Genomic DNA, 19,393 nt, shown 5'->3' on the forward strand with positions numbered 1-19,393 from the left:
GACGTGCTTCACTCTTTTAGGTTTTGGGGTTTTATTAATTTAAACAATTCGGCAAAATTGACGTGAATTCACAAAATGTTTCGGTTGACCGGAATCTGCATTTTTTGGAGAAAAAAAAGTTTCATCTGAAATTTTTTACCCATCTCTCAACAATTCCTGTATTTAAAGTGCTTTGGGATATATAGAGAGGTTGTTATAGTTAGGGAACACAACTTAATTCAGTTGCAAAACAAAACTCCAAACTGGCCCTCCACAATTTGGAACATAGGAAATGATGTGGAGAACTAGAGTATAACAGCACAATAACTATAGAATCATAGGACTGGGTATGGCCCTCGAGACATCATCAAGTCCAGTCCCGTGCACTCATGGCAGAACTAAGTATTATCTATTATCTATGCTGCCATTGTCCACTGTAAGTCCAGGCCAGCTCCTTCGTGCCTGTGAACAAAGAGAATCTTTCTACTGGGAACATTTGTATTATATTAGCAATGCTGTGAGTGAATTTCTTCTGAAATGGAGAATGTGCAAGATGTTTCCCTTTGATAAAATAATAATAAACATGATCCAGAAGAAAAGAGATGTGAAACACTGAAATATCATTCTGCTCATATGCATTACGGTCTGGGAGTAGTTCCTGTAAATGGCAATTATTATAGCAATGTGTAAAATGTCACTGAACAGGATGAGCTACTGCAGATTTGGACTGGGATGTGTGGGATGGAGATGGATTTGGTATGCCCAGAAGAGTGAGGGACAAAGATGAGATATGATCAGAAGAGGAACGGGTTAAATAGTATTTGTTAGATAACTTATATGATACATTTCAAAAGATATTGGATTAATATTTTTAAATTATTTGACCATCAGATAATTTATCTGCTGAATCTCATATTTTTCAAATGCATTATTTGAATATTTTTAATTAGTCACATGGCTCAGCTTAGAAGGTGGTGACATGAATGCAGCAGGCTTGATCATTAAAAAAAAAAAAGGAATTTCAGAATCCCAAGAGAATTCTAGTTTCTTGGAAGAGTTCTATTTTATCCAGGAGACTGGGAAGAGATAGGAATACCCTCTAATAACAGCGTACTAGACTGGACCTCAGGAGGGCTGGGTTATGTTTTTGGTTCCATCACTGGCCTGCTGTGTAAACTTGGGAAAGTCATTTCCACTCTGTGCCTCAGGGTCCAGATCTGTAATATGATGATGCTACTTATCACTTTTGTAAATCACTTAGACCTATGGATTAAAAGAGCCTTATAATAGCTTGGTACTCTTATTGCATCGTGTGTGAAAGTCACAAAAACTGAGTGCCTTCAACCATCTTATTTAAGGTGCAAGTGATATTAGACAGTGGTTATGTATCCGGTTGTGCATCACGATTACTTTTTATTAGTAAAGATATCCCTGTAAAGAAGACATATCTAGTTTGTGCTAAAAATGTCTTGAGTCACTATGACTTGCAATGTTTAGGGACACTGCATATTTATTTTTAAAAAAATCTATGACTTTCCCACGGCTGGGCAATGAAAGGTGGGATCTCTCTTACAAAACAATTATTTTTGAATTGCAGCATTTAGTTACCAGGGTCCTTGACTACAGAAACTCTCACCTTTCCTTGATCTGAGAGTACCAACTCAACCGCATCCAGAGACAGAGGCTAAATTAATTTCTGCTGTAACTCCATTGACTGCATCAGAGATATACCAGGGATTAATTTACTATTGTGACAATGAAACTGGGGTCTTTACTTGGTAAAACCTAGAACTGACTTGTAGGCCGCTGTGTCAACTATATTACGTGTGCTTTTCTGGGACTTTCTGTTAAATTGTGCAATATTAGCACTCTTCCTCCTAGACTCTGGTGCCTATCTCAAGACACTTGCCCATTTATACTCCAATTCTTTGCCCAGTCCAGTACAGGATTAAATTACATAAATCTTACTGTGTGAGACTTCAGAAGCTATGTAACTTCTCAGATAGAAGGTTAAGGAGGTGACTTGATCATGGTCGAAAAGTAACTACCCTCAGAAATCCTTCCTCATGTGAAGGGTTTTTTAAACTAGCAAACAAAGGCATAACAAAATCCGGTGGCTGAAACTGATAGTAGACACATTCAGACAGGAAATAAGGTGCTAATTTTTAACAGTAAGGATAATTAACCACTGAAACAATTTACCTGGGGTTGTGGTAGAGTCCCTGTCACTTGAGGTCTTTTACATCAAGGTTGGATGTTTTTCTAACGGTATGCTTTAGGTCAACCAGAAGTTATAGGCTTGATGCAGGAAGTATTGTGTGAAATTCAATGGCCTGGGTTATGCAGCCCAAATGTTGCTTATATTAACTTATTGCTTCTAGTTGCAGCCTGCTAGACCAACTAAAAAAAATCCTCCTGTTCCAGGGTTGTCAAACATTCAAATATATGTAGACAGGTGTGTCCTATAGCCATAGATAAGACCATTATCAGAAGAACCCAAAGCTGACTGAGTTTAGAGCCAAATATGAGGAACGTTTGACGGCCTTCCTCCAAGAACTGTGTATGTAAATGACAATACAATCCCATCTCTACAACTAAATCTTACTTTAATGCACATCCATGGGTGGGGAAATGGAGGGAAGTGACACAATTTAGGTTATGGACTCTTATGTATCTTAAATTTGTATGGCACTTAGATACAAATGTAGAAGGGGCCTTAGAAATCCCTATGGCCATGTCTACACTACCCACTGGATCGGCGGGTAGTGATCGATCCCCGATCGCTTTGCCGTCGACTCCAGAACTCCACCAGGGCAAGAGGCGGAAGCGGAGTCGACGGGGGAGCAGCGGCCGTCGATCCCACGCCGTGAGGATGCGAAGTAAGTGATTCTAAGTCGATCTAAGATACGTCGACTTCAGCTACACTATTCTCCTAGCTGAAGTTGCGTATCTTAGATCAATCCTCCCACCCAGTGTAGACCTGGCCTTAGATATCTAGATCATAAATCCTCTTAGATGTCAATTCACTCATTACAAATCTACTATTATAATGTGCTACAGTATTTTGTTATGAAATGCTGAGAAGTATCTGATTGCATCAGATTTTCTTTCTGATGGGGAAATTGTCCTATAGAAAGTAATATGCTCCAGTGTTATTAATTTCTTTATGCTTTGAAACTGATTTTTCAAAGAGGAAAGAGGAAAATTCTATTTGATAGTTCATACTATATTTGCTAATCTTTCCTCTCCATAGTATAACTCTGAATTGCTGGTGTGCTTTTTATTGTTATGCTGGTCCTCTACCAGCCCAGTATAATGTTTTGGCAGTAGCAAACAGTTTACTATGTTAGAGACAAATACAATCAAATACTCCTTTTCCTATGTAGTATAGTCACCTATTGATATTGCATTAAACTAGCATCTTAACACAGGAGAGGCTTAATAAGATGCAGTATTGCTCTCTTGGCTGTTTAATTAAACTAAACAGTCATTGTGGGTTGTGCATTGGTTTACTGCCAAGGGAAAGGTTTCAGAGTAACAGCCGTGTTAGTCTGTATTCGCAAAAAGAAAAGGAGGACTTGTGGCACCTTAGAGACTAACCAATTTATTTGAGCATAAGCTTTCGTGAGCTACAGCTCACTTCATCGGATGCATACTGTGGAAAATACAGAAGATGTTTTTATACACACAAATCATGAAAAAATGGGTGTTTATCACTACAAAAGGTTTTCTCTCCCCCCACCCCACTCTCCTGCTGGTAATAGCTTATGTGAAGTGATCACTCTCCTTACAATGTGTATGATAATCAAGGTGGGCTATTTCCAGCACAAATCCAGGATTTAACAAGAACGTCTGAGGAAGGGGTGGGGGGGCGGAATAGGAAAAAAAGGGGAAATAGGTTACCTTGCATAATGACTTAGCCTCTCCCAGTCTCTATTCAAGCCTAAGTTAATTGTATCCAATTTGCAAATGAATTCCAATTCAACAGTTTCTCGCTGGAGTCTGGATTTGAAGTTTTTCTGTTGTAATATCGCAACTTTCATGTCTGTAATCGCATGACCAGAGAGATTGAAGTGTTCTCCAACTGGTTTATGAATGTTATAATTCTTGACATCTGATTTGTGTCCATTTATTCTTTTACGTAGAGACTGTCCAGTTTGACCATTGTACATGGCAGAGGGGCATTGCTGGCACATGATGGCATATATCACATTGGTAGATGTGCAGGTGAACGAGCCTCTGATAGTGTGGCTGATGTTATTAGGCCCTGTGATGGTGTCCCCTGAATAGATATGTGGGCACAGTTGGCAACGGGCTTTGTTGCAAGGATAGGTTCCTGGGTTAGAGGTTCTGTTGTGTGGTATGTGGTTGTTGGTGAGTATTCGCTTCAGGTTGGGGGACTGTCTGTAGGCAAGGACTGGCCTGTCTCCCAAGATTTGTGAGAGTGTTGGGTCATCCTTCAGGATAGGTTGTAGATCCTTGATAATTCGTTGGAGGGGTTTTAGTTGGGGGTTGAAGGTGACGGCTAGTGGCGTTCTGTTATTTTCTTTGTTAGGCCTGTCCTGTAGTAGGTGACTTCTGGGAATTCTTCTGGCTCTATCAATCTGTTTCTTTACTTCTGCAGGTGGGTATTGTAGTTGTAAGAAAGCTTGACAGAGATCTTGTAGGTGTTTGTCTCTGTCTGAGGGGTTGGAGCAAATGCGGTTGTATCGCAGAGCTTGGCTGTAGACAATGGATCGTGTGGTGTGGTCAGGGTGAAAGCTGGAGGCATGTGGGTAGGAATAGCGGTCAGTAGGTTTCCGGTATAGGGTGGTGTTTATGTGACCATTGTTTATTAGCACTGTAGTGTCCAGGAAGTGGATCTCTTGTGTGGACTGGACCAGGCTGAGGTTGATGGTAGGATGGAAATTGTTGAAATCATGGTGGAATTCCTCAAGGGCTTCTTTTCCATGGGTCCAGATGATGAAGATGTCATCAATATAGCACAAGTAGAGTAGGGGCATTAGGGGACGAGAGCTGAGGAAGCGTTGTTCTAAGTCAACCATAAAAGTGTTGGCATACTGTGGGGCCATGCGGGTACCCATAGCAGTGCCGCTGATCTGAAGGTATACATTGTCCCCAAATGTAAAATAGTTATAGGTAAGGACAAAGTCACAAAGTTCTGCCACCAGGTTAGCCGTGACATTATCGGGAATAGTGTTCTTGACGGCTTGTAGTCCATCTTTGTGTGGAATGTTGGTGTAGAGGGCTTCTACATCCATAGTGGCCAGGATGGTGTTATCAGGAAGATCACCGATGGATTGTAATTTCCTCAGGAAGTCAATGGTGTCTCGAAGGTAGCTGGGAGTGCTGGTAGCATAGGGCCTGAGGAGGGAGTCTACATAGCCAGACAATCCTGCTGTCAGGGTGCCAATGCCTGAGATGATGGGGCGCCCAGGATTTCCAGGTTTATGAATCTTGGGTAGTAGATAGAATATCCCAGGTCAGGGTTCCAGGGGTGTATCTGTGTGGATTTGATCTTGTGCTTTTTCAGGGAGTTTCTTGAGCAAATGCTGTAGTTTCTTTTGGTAATTCTCAGTGGGATCAGAGGGTAATGGCTTGTAGAAAGTGGTGTTGGAGAGCTGCCGAGCAGCCTCTTGTTCATATTCCGACCTATTCATGATGACAACAGCATTTTATGTCACGCTCGGTGCCTGGAAATTGGAGAATTTAAGAGTAGAAAAACAAATCAGGATGTGTCATGTGAAAGTGACCCAAAGCAACCACTCCCTAAGGGTCTGAGCATGGTGCTTCTGAGGGCTCCCAATGGAGCCTGCAGACTTTGACCTTCAACTAAGGTCCTTTCATGGCAGTAGACTGCATTGCCATTAGATGGTCAGACTGACACCTGGAACATGGGAGTCAAGTTGGGTAGGGAAAGTGAAGCTTGCTAGCCATTTAGGGAGTACAATGAAGAAGAGAAGCACAGGGGGCTACAAACAGCAGAGAAAAGAAAAGTCAGAACTGAGGGCACTCTGCCTCTTTTCTGCACTGGGTCGTCCTTAGTGTTCAGAGAGTTAGTAGACTCAGATGTTTCCACCCCCACAGGGATCAGGATACACTGACAATCCCACAGAAGCACATCTTGCAAATCTTTGTTTGCAAGATTTCAACCCCACTTTTACAGAGCCAAAGAGGCACGGATGTGTTTGCATAAACCAAAGCAATCTAGCCAGCACAGCTCTCTGATTATGCAGACCCCACCACTGCTATATGGTTTTAAGGATGGCAGCCTTACTGTTAACACAGGCTTGTCCTTTAGAATGTTATTGTGATCTGTCTCATGTTTGTTTGTTTGTCTGTCTCCTCAATAGAAAATTAGCCTGGAGTTCTATATTGACATCCATGCCCACTCCACCATGATGAATGGTTTCATGTATGGGAACATCTTTGAAGAGGAAGAAAGATTTCAGAGACAGGCTATTTTCCCTAAGCTACTCTGTCAGAATGCTGAAGATTTCTCCTTTGTAAGCAACATTTCTCTTAATTTGTTTTTATTTTCCTTTTTAAAAAGAAAGATAAATGTGAGGCTTCATGAAAGTCTATGAATGTTGTTTTTAATGTGAAGCATGACATATTTTCAAATTTTAATGATAATATGTTTGTCACCATTTTTACCATCAGTAATTACCAGTGGAGATCACAACCCCTTCTCTCCAAGGTGTACGTTGTGGTTATACATCTTACAGCTGTACACACAAAAAATATTAACAGCCTAAGTCATCCTACTTGTAAGGTTGTAAGACATTAGAGAAGGCTGAAAAATGGAATTTCAGTCCCCCAGGAAATCCAAGATTTCAAAATTTGGTTTTGTCCCAAATTGGGACAAAAAAGTCAAAATCTTGGAATTATTCACAAAATGAAATCTTCTAAAATATTTTGTTCCAAGCTCGTTGAAACATTGCATTTTGATAAAGTCTAACTGTTGCATTTTGACTTTGACAAGATGAGTGAGGTAATATCTTTTACCAGACCAACTTCTATGGTGGAAGGGAACAAGCTTTTGAGCTTCACAGCTTTCTTGGGTTTGCAGAAAGTAGCCAGAGTGTCTGGCTTTATAATTTTGACTTTTATATGATGTTATCATAAAAAAGTTTCAACTATTATATTATATTCATAAAAGTAAACAATGATAAAGTCAAAATGAAATGCTTTGATAATTTCCTGTTGGAAATGTTGATCATATTGATACATTTCCACACACACAATTTGATTTCATGGCATCAGCTTTTTTCAGTGGAAAACCATTTAGTCAGAGATGTTTTGATCAGCTCTGTAAGATGTCAATCGCATTTTTAGCTAGACCGAGGGGAGGATTCTAGAGGATGGAGGCTTTGGTTCCCAGCAGAAATCTGTTTTAGTTTGTCATATTCTCACTCCTTTCATTGACCACAATTGTATTTCCTCAATCTCTGTTTTCTCCTTCCTTCATCCCTCCACACAGTATGTTTCTAGCTCTATGGTATGAGTGAGGGTTCCTTGTGAATGACATGACAGCTGGTGTGTGGCACTCACATCCTCCCCATCTCCGTAATGCCATCTCAGTTAACCAAAGTGAGAGATTGGGGGTCAGAAGAGTAGAGAGAAAAGGGGGAGCTCCCCACCTTTTGGCTTCAGGACAACAACAGATTAACAACATCAGACACAAGAGCAGCCAAGTCTGAGAACTGGAAGCAAGGTGATCAGAAACAAGGCCATTTTCCTGATGGCAGTAATGCCAGCCCAAAGTTTTATCTTCAAGGAGCAATGCAGAAATTGCTTCTCATGGTCTCATGTAATAGAGACTTGTCTGTAATTGCTTTGCAATACAGAGCTGATGAGAGAACTAGAGATGGAGTTATGCCAAGGTGTATACCAGCAGAAGGACTAGGGAGACAAGCTTGTTAATCCCTCCCAAATTTCTAGGTTCTCTGTTTAGACTAGTGATGGGTGAACCTTGAACTTAGGAGAATCAGCATAGAAATGTTTGGATTCTTAGCTGGCTCTTCTGAGGGCCCGGTCTCAGGACCTTCTTTCCTACTGCTGCCACCCACTCCCCTCTCAAGCAGCACTTCTACCTTTAGGAGAACTCTAAATGGGAATTGGGAAAGCCCTTCGTGGGCTGGCAGGTATTCTCAGAAGGGAATCGCTACATCCAGCACAGACCTACATGAGAGTGTGTCTTTGGCCCAGCCGCCTCTCAGGATATATGTCCAGCAGGTTTGCTCCACATCGGGGGTGGGAGTCTGCCAGGAGAAAGCTTCAAAAGGGATCCTGCTGTGCCTCAAGAATTTGGGTTCAGTGTGTTTATACTGCTGACTGACTGGTTCAGCTCCTCGCTGCTCCCTCATTAATAGGAAGGGATCCTCAGGGCCCTATGGTCTTCTTCCCCCCACACTTTCCCCTTGATTGCTCTCTGGTGAGCAGGCGTCCTTCGCGCTCGCTGCAGGTTTATCAGCAACAGCAGCTGGCCTGGTAGTGCTGTCCAGCTGCCCGTTCCAGGCACCGCTGCTGCCAGCCTTTAACCGTCACCTCTCAGCTGCTTCCCTAGCGTTTTTCTAATATGACACACTCAGGGCCTTCCAGATCATGCTGTAGTTTGGGCTTTCCTGGGCACGCTGTGCATTCCAGGATGTCCCTCAAGGAGAAGTCCCAGAGCACAGAACATCAGAGTCCAATGCTAGATAAGAAGGGAAAGGGGCTGAGATTAGGTGCAAGGAATGGCAGAAAGTCTCGGCCAGTTCTTCTCTTCCCAAAAGCACTCTGGTGTGCCAGGTGTGTATTGACTAGAATCATAGAATCATAGAATATCAGGGTTGGAAGGGACCCTAGAAGGTCATCTAGTCCAACCCCCTGCTCGAAGCAGGACCAATTCCCAGTTAAATCATCCCAGCCAGGGCTTTGTCAAGCCTGACCTTAAAAACCTCTAAGGAAGGAGATTCTACCACCTCCCTAGGTAACGCATTCCAGTGTTTCACCACCCTCATAGTGAAAAAGTTTTTCCTAATATCCAATCTAAACCTCCCCCACTGCAACTTGAGACCATTACTCCTCGTTCTGTCATCTGCTACCACTGAGAACAGTCTAGAGCCATCCTCTTTGGAACCCCTTTTCAGGTAGTTGAAAGCAGCTATCAAATCCCCCCTCATTCTTCTCTTCTGCAGACTAAACAATCCCAGCTCCCTCAGCCTCTCCTCATAAGTCATGTGTTCTAGACCCCTAATCATTTTTGTTGCCCTTCGCTGGACTCTCTCCAATTTATCCACATCCTTCTTGTAGTGTGGGGCCCAAAACTGGACACAGTACTCCAGATGAGGCCTCACCAATGTGGGAAGCACTGAGAACAGGGGACTGGGCATCAGCATTGTTGGCATCTATTCGTGGTGCTGTCAAGGACTCTGTAGAAGTTCTGGGGCAAGTTGCTTCACCTCTCTGTTCCACAGTCACAGTTTACACCTTCAAATACATATTAGACTTCAGTGTGCTTAATAAAGTAGGCTGGGATTTTCCAAGGAGGCTAAGGGAGTTAGGCACCCAATTCCTTGAGTTGGGTGCCTAACTCCTGAAGGCTCCTTTGAGAGAGAAGAAGGATGGCTTAGTATTTAGGGCAATAATGTAGGGCTTGGGAGACCTGGGTTCAAGCCCTGGTTCTGCCACAGGCTTCCTGTGAGACCTCGGGCAAGTCATAGAATCATAGAATATCAGGGTTGGAAGGGACCTCAGGAGGTCATCTAGTCCAACCCCTTACTCAAAGCAGGACCAATCTCCAATTTTTGCCCCAGATCTCTAAGTGGCCCCCTCAAGGATTGAACTCACAACCCTGGGTTTAGCAGGCCAATGCTCAAACCACTGAGCTATCCCTCCCCCCAAGTCATTTTGTTTCTTTGTACCTCGGTTTCCTACTTGTACAATGGAGGGAATAGCATTGCCCTACCTCGCAGGGGTGTTATGTGGATAAATATATTAAAGACTGCAAGGTGCTCAGATGCTACAGTGATGGATAGAAAATTGGAGACTTAATGTATGTTCTTCCTATTAACAAGGGAAATGAGGTTTCCCTATTGGTTCAAACTCTCCCTTAAAAAGGGATGTAGGAAATAGGTGCCAACAATTAAGTAAAAAACACTGCCTCCCCCCTCTGACTCATAGGTTTGTGTTTGGTGGTAGCTGGAAGATTAAAGCGAGCGTTGGCTTTCCTCCTGGTGCTGCTGGCACGCAATGTATTATGTAGTGTCAGTGCCCCCCAACCTATGTAGTTGCTATGTCACTTAATGCAGCGTAGGATTTGTTTGCAGTGTGAGCCAATGTGTCATACAATGGAGCACAATGAACTGGGTCAGTGGCAGGCCCCCAAACAATAGCTATGCTGCTGTTCAACTTCAGAGGAGGGCATTTCAGCCCACTGATCTCCTGTTTCGTTTGGAAGATATACCCTGTCATCAATCCACAGCATTAATATCTGCCTGTAGAGCAGAATGTATATTTGGTATGCATGTGTCCAGATATGAATGGGGATGCTTGGGGATTTGAAAACAACGAGGGGATGCACCGGTGTGTATTTAAGGGAGGCACTGGAAGTTGCCACTGTTTTCCAAATGAAATAGTCTCCAAGCTGTAGCATTTTCAGCTGCGTGCGTAGGAGTCGTGCGAACGGTTGGAAATATCTTTGACTCTGCTGCTAGAATAGCTGCCTAAAAGATATAAAAAGGCTCCTTGGTTTGAGAGTTTTGTGTGTTTGGAGGGGTGAGGGGAACGTGTTGGAGATTAAAAATCGTGTATGTAAATACAGTCCATTGAATGCTCCAAGAGTCGGGGGAAGTGCATCGTTAGCGTTATCAGGCCGATGTTTGAAAGTGTGGGAATAGGCCAGTGTTGTTGCTAATTAATCCTCCAGAGCTTCAGGAGGTCTCATTTTACATTGTATCCCACTGCAGACATGGTTGGGATTCGAATACTTCAACAGCAGCACTTCAAGCGAAAGCAGGCGGCTGCGTGAAGTGTTGTCCATAATTGACTAGCTCCATGTCTTCACACAGCACAGAGACAATGTTCCATTATGTTATCCATTGACAAGATCATTGCAACGATTACTCTCCTTAAAGCGTCTGTCAACCTTGATTGATTTGCCAGGGACAAAGAACTGAAAAGATTTGAAGTGGGGGTACAATTTTTGCCACCATTTAGCATATATAATAGATCTCCTTTGATGGCAAAAGCTCATCTTCTATTAATAATGCAGAGGGCTTTTGAATGCAGGCTACTCGTATGGGGTTCCACACTAATAACCTAGTTGCTGTGAAATGGGATTCACTTTGGAAAAGCAGTCATTTGTCTGGGCTTTATGCGTTCAGAATGAATCCCGATTCAATGGAATTTCTTTCAATGCTCTGCATGATTGCAGCTGAACCCAGAGCGGGCTAGGGAAAGCAAATCCTTCCCTTCCAGCTGGGAATCTGGCAGCAAGCACACAGCAAGATGCAAACAAGCATAGACAACAAGCCTAAGATGATGCGATCAGAGGCCTTGTTTGGTTTGTCTGGCAATCTCCCATTAATATACTGTAGGGCACATTTCATGCACGGCTGCTTTCTTCACCTTTCATTGCCATTAGGCCTTTTTATTTAAATGACAGCATATGAGGTAGAGTGGTGTAGAGATTAGAGCAGGGGATGAGAGGGTTGTGTTTGGCTCTGCTACTGACTCACTTGCATGATGTCAGGCAAGTCCCCTAACTTCTCTGCCCTATCTGCTAAGTGGGAGATTAAAAAAAATAATACATGCCTCACTGAAGTTCTGAGGATTAATTAGTCTGCACAATAAATAATACGTAAAGTACTAAACATTCTTTGGAAACTAATGCAGTTTTAAAGGTATCAGTAGGTATTTTAAGTCCCAGCTATGGCTGTCATGAAATGTGGGAATATCTTCCATATTTGTAACAACTTCCAAGAAGAGCCTCTGCCAGGAGAAAATGAAAAGCCAGCGCCTGTTTCGGTGGGTCTCACCAAATCCACACGATCTTGTACTCCCCTTAGTGGCTGTGCAGCAACTGCTGGCTGCAGATCCCACTTCCTACATCGGCATTCACCTGGATGCCGCTGCATAAATAAGGAAACAGGCACACAAAGAAAAGCTATGAAGTTGTGCTCTGTGACAAATATGTAAAAGACACATTTACTTGGGCTGCCGTAGAGGAAATAAGGTCAGAATTGGTAGGAAAAGCTTTTATATTTTCAAGCATCTAGAAAGATATTTTTAAACAACAGAGTAAATATATTATGCTCTAAAGTTATCATAGGAAGAGCTGACAGACTGACTAATCAGGTTTTATGAGCAGCTGTTGACACCATCTCTGAACGCATTACGCATAGATGGGAATTGTTGCGCTCTTTGGAGTGGTGTTCTTAGTTTGACATTTCTCATTTTGGAGAATGGATTAGTCATAATGGCCCAGATACAAGCACTTGAGCATTTCAAGAACATGTTAGCCTCAGGGATGGCTAATTTTGACCTTTGTGACAGTATTAGAGGAGACCATCTGTTGTCTGTTTCAGTTAAAAGCAACAACCAGAGCCACTCTATAATGGTTTTATTGTCTCCCATGGATTGCTTTTCTGGCCGTTAAATGAAAAAAGATGTTGGTCAAAGATCAGTGTTCAGGTAGCAACACCGTGAATAGGTGACACCCCAAATCCTTTCTATTTCTTCGCAGTCTCTCCCCTCCTTCGCTCACCTTGTTCCTCAGAGTAGAATGACTACATTATTACTCCTATTTCTCATTATTTTTTATGGTAGCAGCTAGGAGCCCTCTTCTGCCCAGTACTGTACAAATACAGTGAAGGACTGGCCCTGCCAAGGAGTCTTTACAATCTAAATAGAAAATATAGAGAGTGGGAAAGGAGACAGCAGTGAAGTGACTTGCTCAAGGTCACACAGCAGATCAGAGGACAGAACCCATCTCTCCTGTGTTCTAGGTCCAGTGCCCGAGCCACTAGACCATACAGTCTTCCCCAGAGACTGAGCTCTGTGTGACATTTATATTTAGCACATAAACAATTAAGAATCAGTCCAGCCAGTCTTAAAGCTGATCTGCCTGCTCTTTGGGACTGCTTAGCAATACTCTGAACTAATGCAGTGCCTTTTATCTCAAAGCCCTTGTCCCCATCATACAGGTGAGGCAACTGTGGGACAGAGAGGTTGAGGCCACCATTTTTAAATTTGGATGCCGGAAGTTAGGCAAATAGTGATGTCAATATACTATCCATTTGCTGCTGGAGATCCCATTCCCTTGCTGTGCTCTTCTCCGGGAAGCGGATTTCTAAGCAAAGAAGGTCTGCAAGTGTGTTGTCCTGGGTCTTGAAGCCATGCCAGGGAGTGCCCAGGCAGCTGCCACATCCTGAGCTCCACCCAATGGCTACTGAGAAGCTGGTGGCACACGTAAATTATTGAGCTGAATTTTAGCTCCTGCATTTCCTGTTTTCTTCACCGTTCCTCATATCTTCATTCACCCACTCCATCTGAGCTTCTCATCCCTCAGCTGCTTCCTGACGTTGACGATAAAACTTTTTTCTCCTTTCTTTCTCTCCTCCCCCACATCCATCCCTCTATCCTTCCTTACAGCCTTCATTGATCTGCACCTTTCAACAAGCCTTCTCCCATGTGCTAGCAACAGCTGCTCCAGTCTGTCAATGCCGTCACATGCTGGATGCCTTGTTCTGTAATCTTGTGATCCATAGCACTAATCTCTGAAATCACTCTGCATTCTGGGGCACCACTGAGGGAAGCACTATGAATCAATGCAGGGGCTAATCCCAGGTGACAAGTGGTGGACCAAGCGAAAGATCAGAAGGAGAGTTGGTTTGGACTTGGGCAGGGGCCATTAGCACTGCAAATGGGATCGGGGAAGGGAACAGGTGCGTGTAGTTGACCAGAGCAGGGATACATCCCTTCTACATGTCTTTCGGTCATTTAGACAAAACTCCCTTGTCACTGGAATACCAATGACTGCTGTGTTCAGGCAGGCTTTGTCAACTTAATGCAAGACCAACAGATCTCCCCAGAAATCTCTCAAAACCAGAACGCAATAGAAATGATTCTACCGCCTTGTTTGTTGTCTTATACCAGTGTCATTTCCAGGAAGACAAATATATCCATTATGTATTTGTTTCCCTTTTGGGATACATTTTTGTTCACTGCTCCTTGGACATGCTGCTCTATACTTTGAGGGGGAAGTGGGGATGTGTTTGTGGTGACACGGGCAACAGTCTGTAAACTGTATGTTTCTCAGCCTGTATGTCTCTGTCTCCCAAGAATGCTGCCCTCTGGAGATGCTTGGCCAAATGAAACTGATCTGTCACATGATAGTGAATCAGTCCAGCCCCATGTTACCCAGAGGCTTATCTTCAAATTAATCTGTTCCACTAAGACGAGAGGGGGAAATAAACACCCACAAGCTACGCAGTTGTTGTTGTTTATTTTTCTTTCTGCTACTTTCTTATCATTTTGCTTGTAAATGCATCATTTTTAAAACCCCAAGGGAAGAAATCCTGTATATTTGAGGGTGAAACATCTTTCCTGTTACTCTAAAATTGTTAGCACTTAGTCTGGTAAAGTAACATATACACAGACCTTCACTGTTACTTTAATCAACCATCTGGGGCCGGATTGTGGCCTGGCAAGTGGAGCATCACAGGGCTGTTAGGTGTGGATGGACAGCACCTTGTGTAACCGACTCCTAGACACTACCACTGTACATAGAATTAATAATAAGGAACTGGCTACCTGCAGCCTCACCTGCACCATGGGAGAGGAAGTAAGCTCCAGGGAGCTAATACTTCTGCATGCCTTGGGGAGCATACCCCTGCATCAGGTACTGACCCAGCATAGTTTACTCCCTCCCTGGAGCAGGGGGGAACCCAGAAGGATCTTGAGATTCAGAGTCATTGTCTCCCAGCTGGGCTTTCCAGGAGCTGGGGCCCCTGCCTGAGAGCAGTTTGTGATCTCGCCATCCACGCCTTGGAATTAATTGTGGGCTTGCCATTTAATGATGGGTTTATCAGTTTCCCAACAGGTTACGCCATATAGATTGCTGCTTCTCTGGTAGTTGTGCCGCCTTGTCTGTCTGGCTCTGTGGCAGTGTCCGAAACGTGTGTCATTTCTGTCAGTGCCCTGCCAGGATTCCCTCCTTCCCCGCGCCAATATTCATAACGTGGCTGTAACCTATAGCACCTCAGGCAATTGCTACAGGGCATTCTTGTGCATCTTTTGAGGCAGTGTCTTATTTTTCATGGACGAGCAGGAGAAGTGAGGGCCCCAGAGCTGCACTGTACTAAACAGTATTGATTATCAGCTCAAAAGAATACTACAAAATGCCAACTCTGGCTTTTTCAGCAGCAGGGTGCGTGTTGTGAAGCAGAGGTCATCTCTACAAAGAGCAGCTCTTCTTTTCCTGACTCTGGCTGGGAGGCATTTATAGAACATATGTACGTAATCAACACCTGTCACAGGGTGGGCTCGGCCTTTACGGGAGGCTCCAACGCTGCTGACTTTTCTGCCTGCCCGGTGATGGGTTTGGTGTCAGCCAGTGGATGAGTCAGGTGACCAGGCAGAATGTAATGGTAGACAGGGATTGTGCTTCTCACGAAAAGGAACCTGATCAGCTGGAAAAGAGACTGACAGATGAGAGACCTGTAAGGAAGATTCTACAGCGTCAGACATGACCGGGGAAGGGGCTTCCCACTGCAATGAGGGACAGGAATAAAAGAGGGAATTAGGAGGCCCTGAGAAAGAGTTTCACTAGAAGACAGGAATCTGTAACAGATAATGCAGGGGGTGAGAAAGGGAATTGACACTTGCATTGGTTTAGGTGGCCAGGCTGGGACTTCCAACAAGTGTGGGAGGGAGTCCCCCTTGGCTCTGCATCAACAGGCTACAGTGGACTGCTGAGACTCATGAGGCTGCCCTTGATCGAACAAGGAAAGACCCAGCTTGAGGTTGCTGCAGGCCTGTTTTGTTTTGTTGAGCTGTGTTGAACTAGGTCCTGGAAGGGGTGAGTGTTACACTTGCATGGAAGTCTGGGAAGGTTTTGAAAAACCCTAGGAGTGTGGAAATAGAGGCAATGGCAGAGTCCAGTGGTGGAGGAGGTCAGACCCTGTTACAGCAGCTTACAAAACAGAGACTGTTGCTTGATGGAATTCTGGAGAATCTGAAAGAATTAGAAACAGTGGATGCCACCCTGCAGACATGTACTAGTAGGCTTAGTGCTGCCCATGCTCAACCACCAGCTGTCTCCTGCATTGTGTGCTATGCCCAGTGCGCTTCCATACTGTATATTGAATACAACTTACCAAGGGTCGTGGTGGAGTCTCCATCACTGCCAATATTTAAATCAAGATTCGGTGATTTTCTAAACGATCTGTTCCAGGAATTACTTTGGGGGAAGTTCTGTGGCCTGTCCTATACAGAAGGTCAGGCTAGATGATCATAATGGTCCCTTCTAGCCTTAGAATTGATCAATCTATGAATCCACCCTCTATTTGCAAATATGCTTTATTTTGGCTTCCAGTTGCATTCACTTCCATGGAGGACAACATTAGTTCCTTCAGCCACAGAGATTCTGGAGTCAAAACGTAACTTGACAGTTTGTTGATGATGCATGAGACAGGAGCGCATAACAGCTCCCTCCTTCACAGCCCTGGGCTGCTGACCAGACAATACAATCTGTTTTTGTCAGCAAACTTAAGCAGGCATGACTCAGAAGGCACTTAAGAGGGGAAAGGTTCTGATATCCCCTTGATGCATGTGTGTATCTTCCATTAATGCTAATAGGAGTTGTGCTGGCGTATAAAGGGGATAATGGACCCCCCTTAGGGATCATATCGGTGTGTACAGTAACAAAGTGCTTTTTTAACCATCTTTCTTTCTGAGTAGAATCACACTTTAAATCCAGAGAGAGTGGCTGAGTGTGGGTTGTGTTTATGTCAGCCCTGCAATGTGATTGCAGTGCTGTACTGCTGGGTACTTCATATTGAATAGTAAGAAGAAAGAAAAATGAGGCATCTCAGTAGAACCTGATAAAGCTTGTTACAGTTTAAGGATATTTGGTTCTGCGGTTTGGATTCAGGCCTATGTCGGTCTCATTCTTAGGGCTGGACAAACGGGTTCAGATCAAATCAGAACCTTCCCATGAACCCTCTCTGACTGTGAACTGCAAGGCTTGAAATAGGTCAGACAATGTTCCTTCATTATCTTGTTGCTGTCCATCTTGGCATTTCCTGCTTCCAGGAATATTGTGAGACATGCTATCTTCCCAGCTGTTGTCAGAAAGAACCAGAATCTTGTGGGGCAAGGCCCATTCTTATAAGTGTTTGAGCCTGGTTCTGCGGACCAAAAGTAGTTTGGAAAAGCTCCAAACTATGGCATGCGTATTCAAATTGCGCCTGACCTTTCAAATCTCCTGCACTTCAGGAATGGTTAGTTATTCTAAGAAATTAAATACATCTCCCTCTCTGCATCAGAAACGTCCTGAGACTGTAGGGTGAGTTGTGCACATGAGTCTGTGATTAGTTGGAGGTCTGTTAATAGTTTATCACATCTCTACTTCCAGCATCCTTCCCTTTTACTTGCCATCTCCTTCAAATCAGCCTCCCACTTCTGCTGCTATCTCCCTTCATTTTAAGCAATCTCATCTATGTTTCAGAGGCTGGCTACATTTCGCTATAAAAGAAATAAAGCAAAAAGTCTGCCTCCTGGATTCCATGGTTTCCATGTCTCCAGACCCTTTCTGCGCAGAGTCAATGGGCTATCATGGGAAACACTAAAACATATGCTTTCCAGTCGATTAAGAGAGTTAATGGAGCTGGCTTGAGGAGAGAGTTAAGTTGGCTTAGAAGTATGAAGCTTCCTCGTTGCTTTCGGAAAAGTACGGAGATAACACTTTTGCTAGTAAGATAGCTGCTTGATGGGCTACCGACTGCGAGACTGGCAGGGTCAGAGCAGCGGCTGCTGGGCACACCATGGAAGTAATTAGCTCAATCCATAAGGTGAAAGATAGCTGCCAGTTGCCCGGCTCTTAGGATACACTGCTGGGAGGATAGCAAAAGAGTAACAATTTGTAATGTCATGATTTACAGTTTTCCTTGGGAAAGATTTCTAAGATGGTGCATTTCTATGTTTCCTGTCCAACTTCCCCAGACTTTGGTAGAAAGCTCTAGAGAGGGAGGGAGTTACTGATGATGGTGTAAAACTCTTCACCGAGCTGGATTTGGCACACTCTGGGGTTCAGCCACCTCCCAGTGGCAGCTCCAGTCTTCCTTGATGACAACTGTGTCATTCTTTTTTTCTTCTTTTGTCCTCTAACAACTATCTTTCTTTTTTTTCACTACGCCAAGCATTCTGGGGCTATGAGCAGCAGGTTCAGAGAGGTGAACCCAGTTTAAGAAATCTGAGTATTCTTTTCACAGAGTTCATTTGTGGACAGCATAAATGGATTACCTCAGAGATGTTCTAGTTGACCAATGATTACACTTGACCATTGCTGGTGATGATGTGTAAAGATCACAGAACAATTTGTATGCATAATCCTGGTTTATCCCAGTAGGTAAAACATTTATTGCTCAACCACTGAGCAAGCAAACCACGAGCATCCTATATAGGGATTATCACCCAATAGGAGACATTGCAAAATATAACTTCCTTTCCAAAAGAAACACGCGAGGGGATAAACCGGCATATCTTTGATAATTCCCTGTAATGCCAAAGCATAACAAAGAGCATTAAGGGCAGCAATTTATCTTTACCTCTGAATTCCTTTGTTTTTGTGGGTCTCCATCTAACCCATCAGGACAAATAGTCAAAACAGATTATGTGTGTCTGTGCTGCCAATGTTGTATGTGTAATCTGTGCACAACTTCACCAACATGTGCAAATGGCAGAATTTACACTCATTAACCTATTTGTGCATTCAGATCAATTTTTTATTCGGAAAAGATCTTCTTTGCATGCGCAAGTGATAATGTGCAGAATTTGGGTGTGGACATTGCAAACTAGGTCGAAGATAATTTGGAACATGTGGCCATTCAGGTTACTTTGACAACAGTTTTTGTGGTGGGTTTATTATCCTCCATCTAACCCTGTTTGTGTGTGCACCCATGCTGTGGAATATTACGGATGTTCTGTATGTCACATATATCAAAATCTAATTTCAGGAGAAAATGGGAATTATATTTTGCCATATTGAAGATTGATCTTTCAGGCCCTATCAACATTGCATTCAGGACTGTGCTAGCTGCAACCAGGTTTCAAGTTGGTTGATGACAGCATGGTTTCCCTCTTACTTCATCTGTTTCCTGTCTATATGCAGTGTTCCTTCACTCTCTTTGTGTTGGATTGGCAGCTT

General features: G+C 43.5%; 1 protein-coding gene across 1 annotated transcript in view; it reads left to right on the plus strand.

The window, feature by feature from the left end:
• Nucleotides 1–19,393, plus strand: part of AGBL4 (AGBL carboxypeptidase 4) — a 1,393,122-nt gene that overhangs the window by 1,245,684 nt on the left and 128,045 nt on the right. Inside the window, exon 10 of the mRNA XM_073357770.1 lies at nt 6,333–6,485. Coding sequence (XP_073213871.1) covers nt 6,333–6,485 — 153 coding nt within the window. The remainder of the gene's footprint in view (nt 1–6,332; nt 6,486–19,393) is intronic.

This window comes from Lepidochelys kempii, chromosome 8 (assembly GCF_965140285.1).
Source record: "Lepidochelys kempii isolate rLepKem1 chromosome 8, rLepKem1.hap1, whole genome shotgun sequence".
NCBI lineage: Eukaryota > Metazoa > Chordata > Testudines > Cheloniidae > Lepidochelys > Lepidochelys kempii.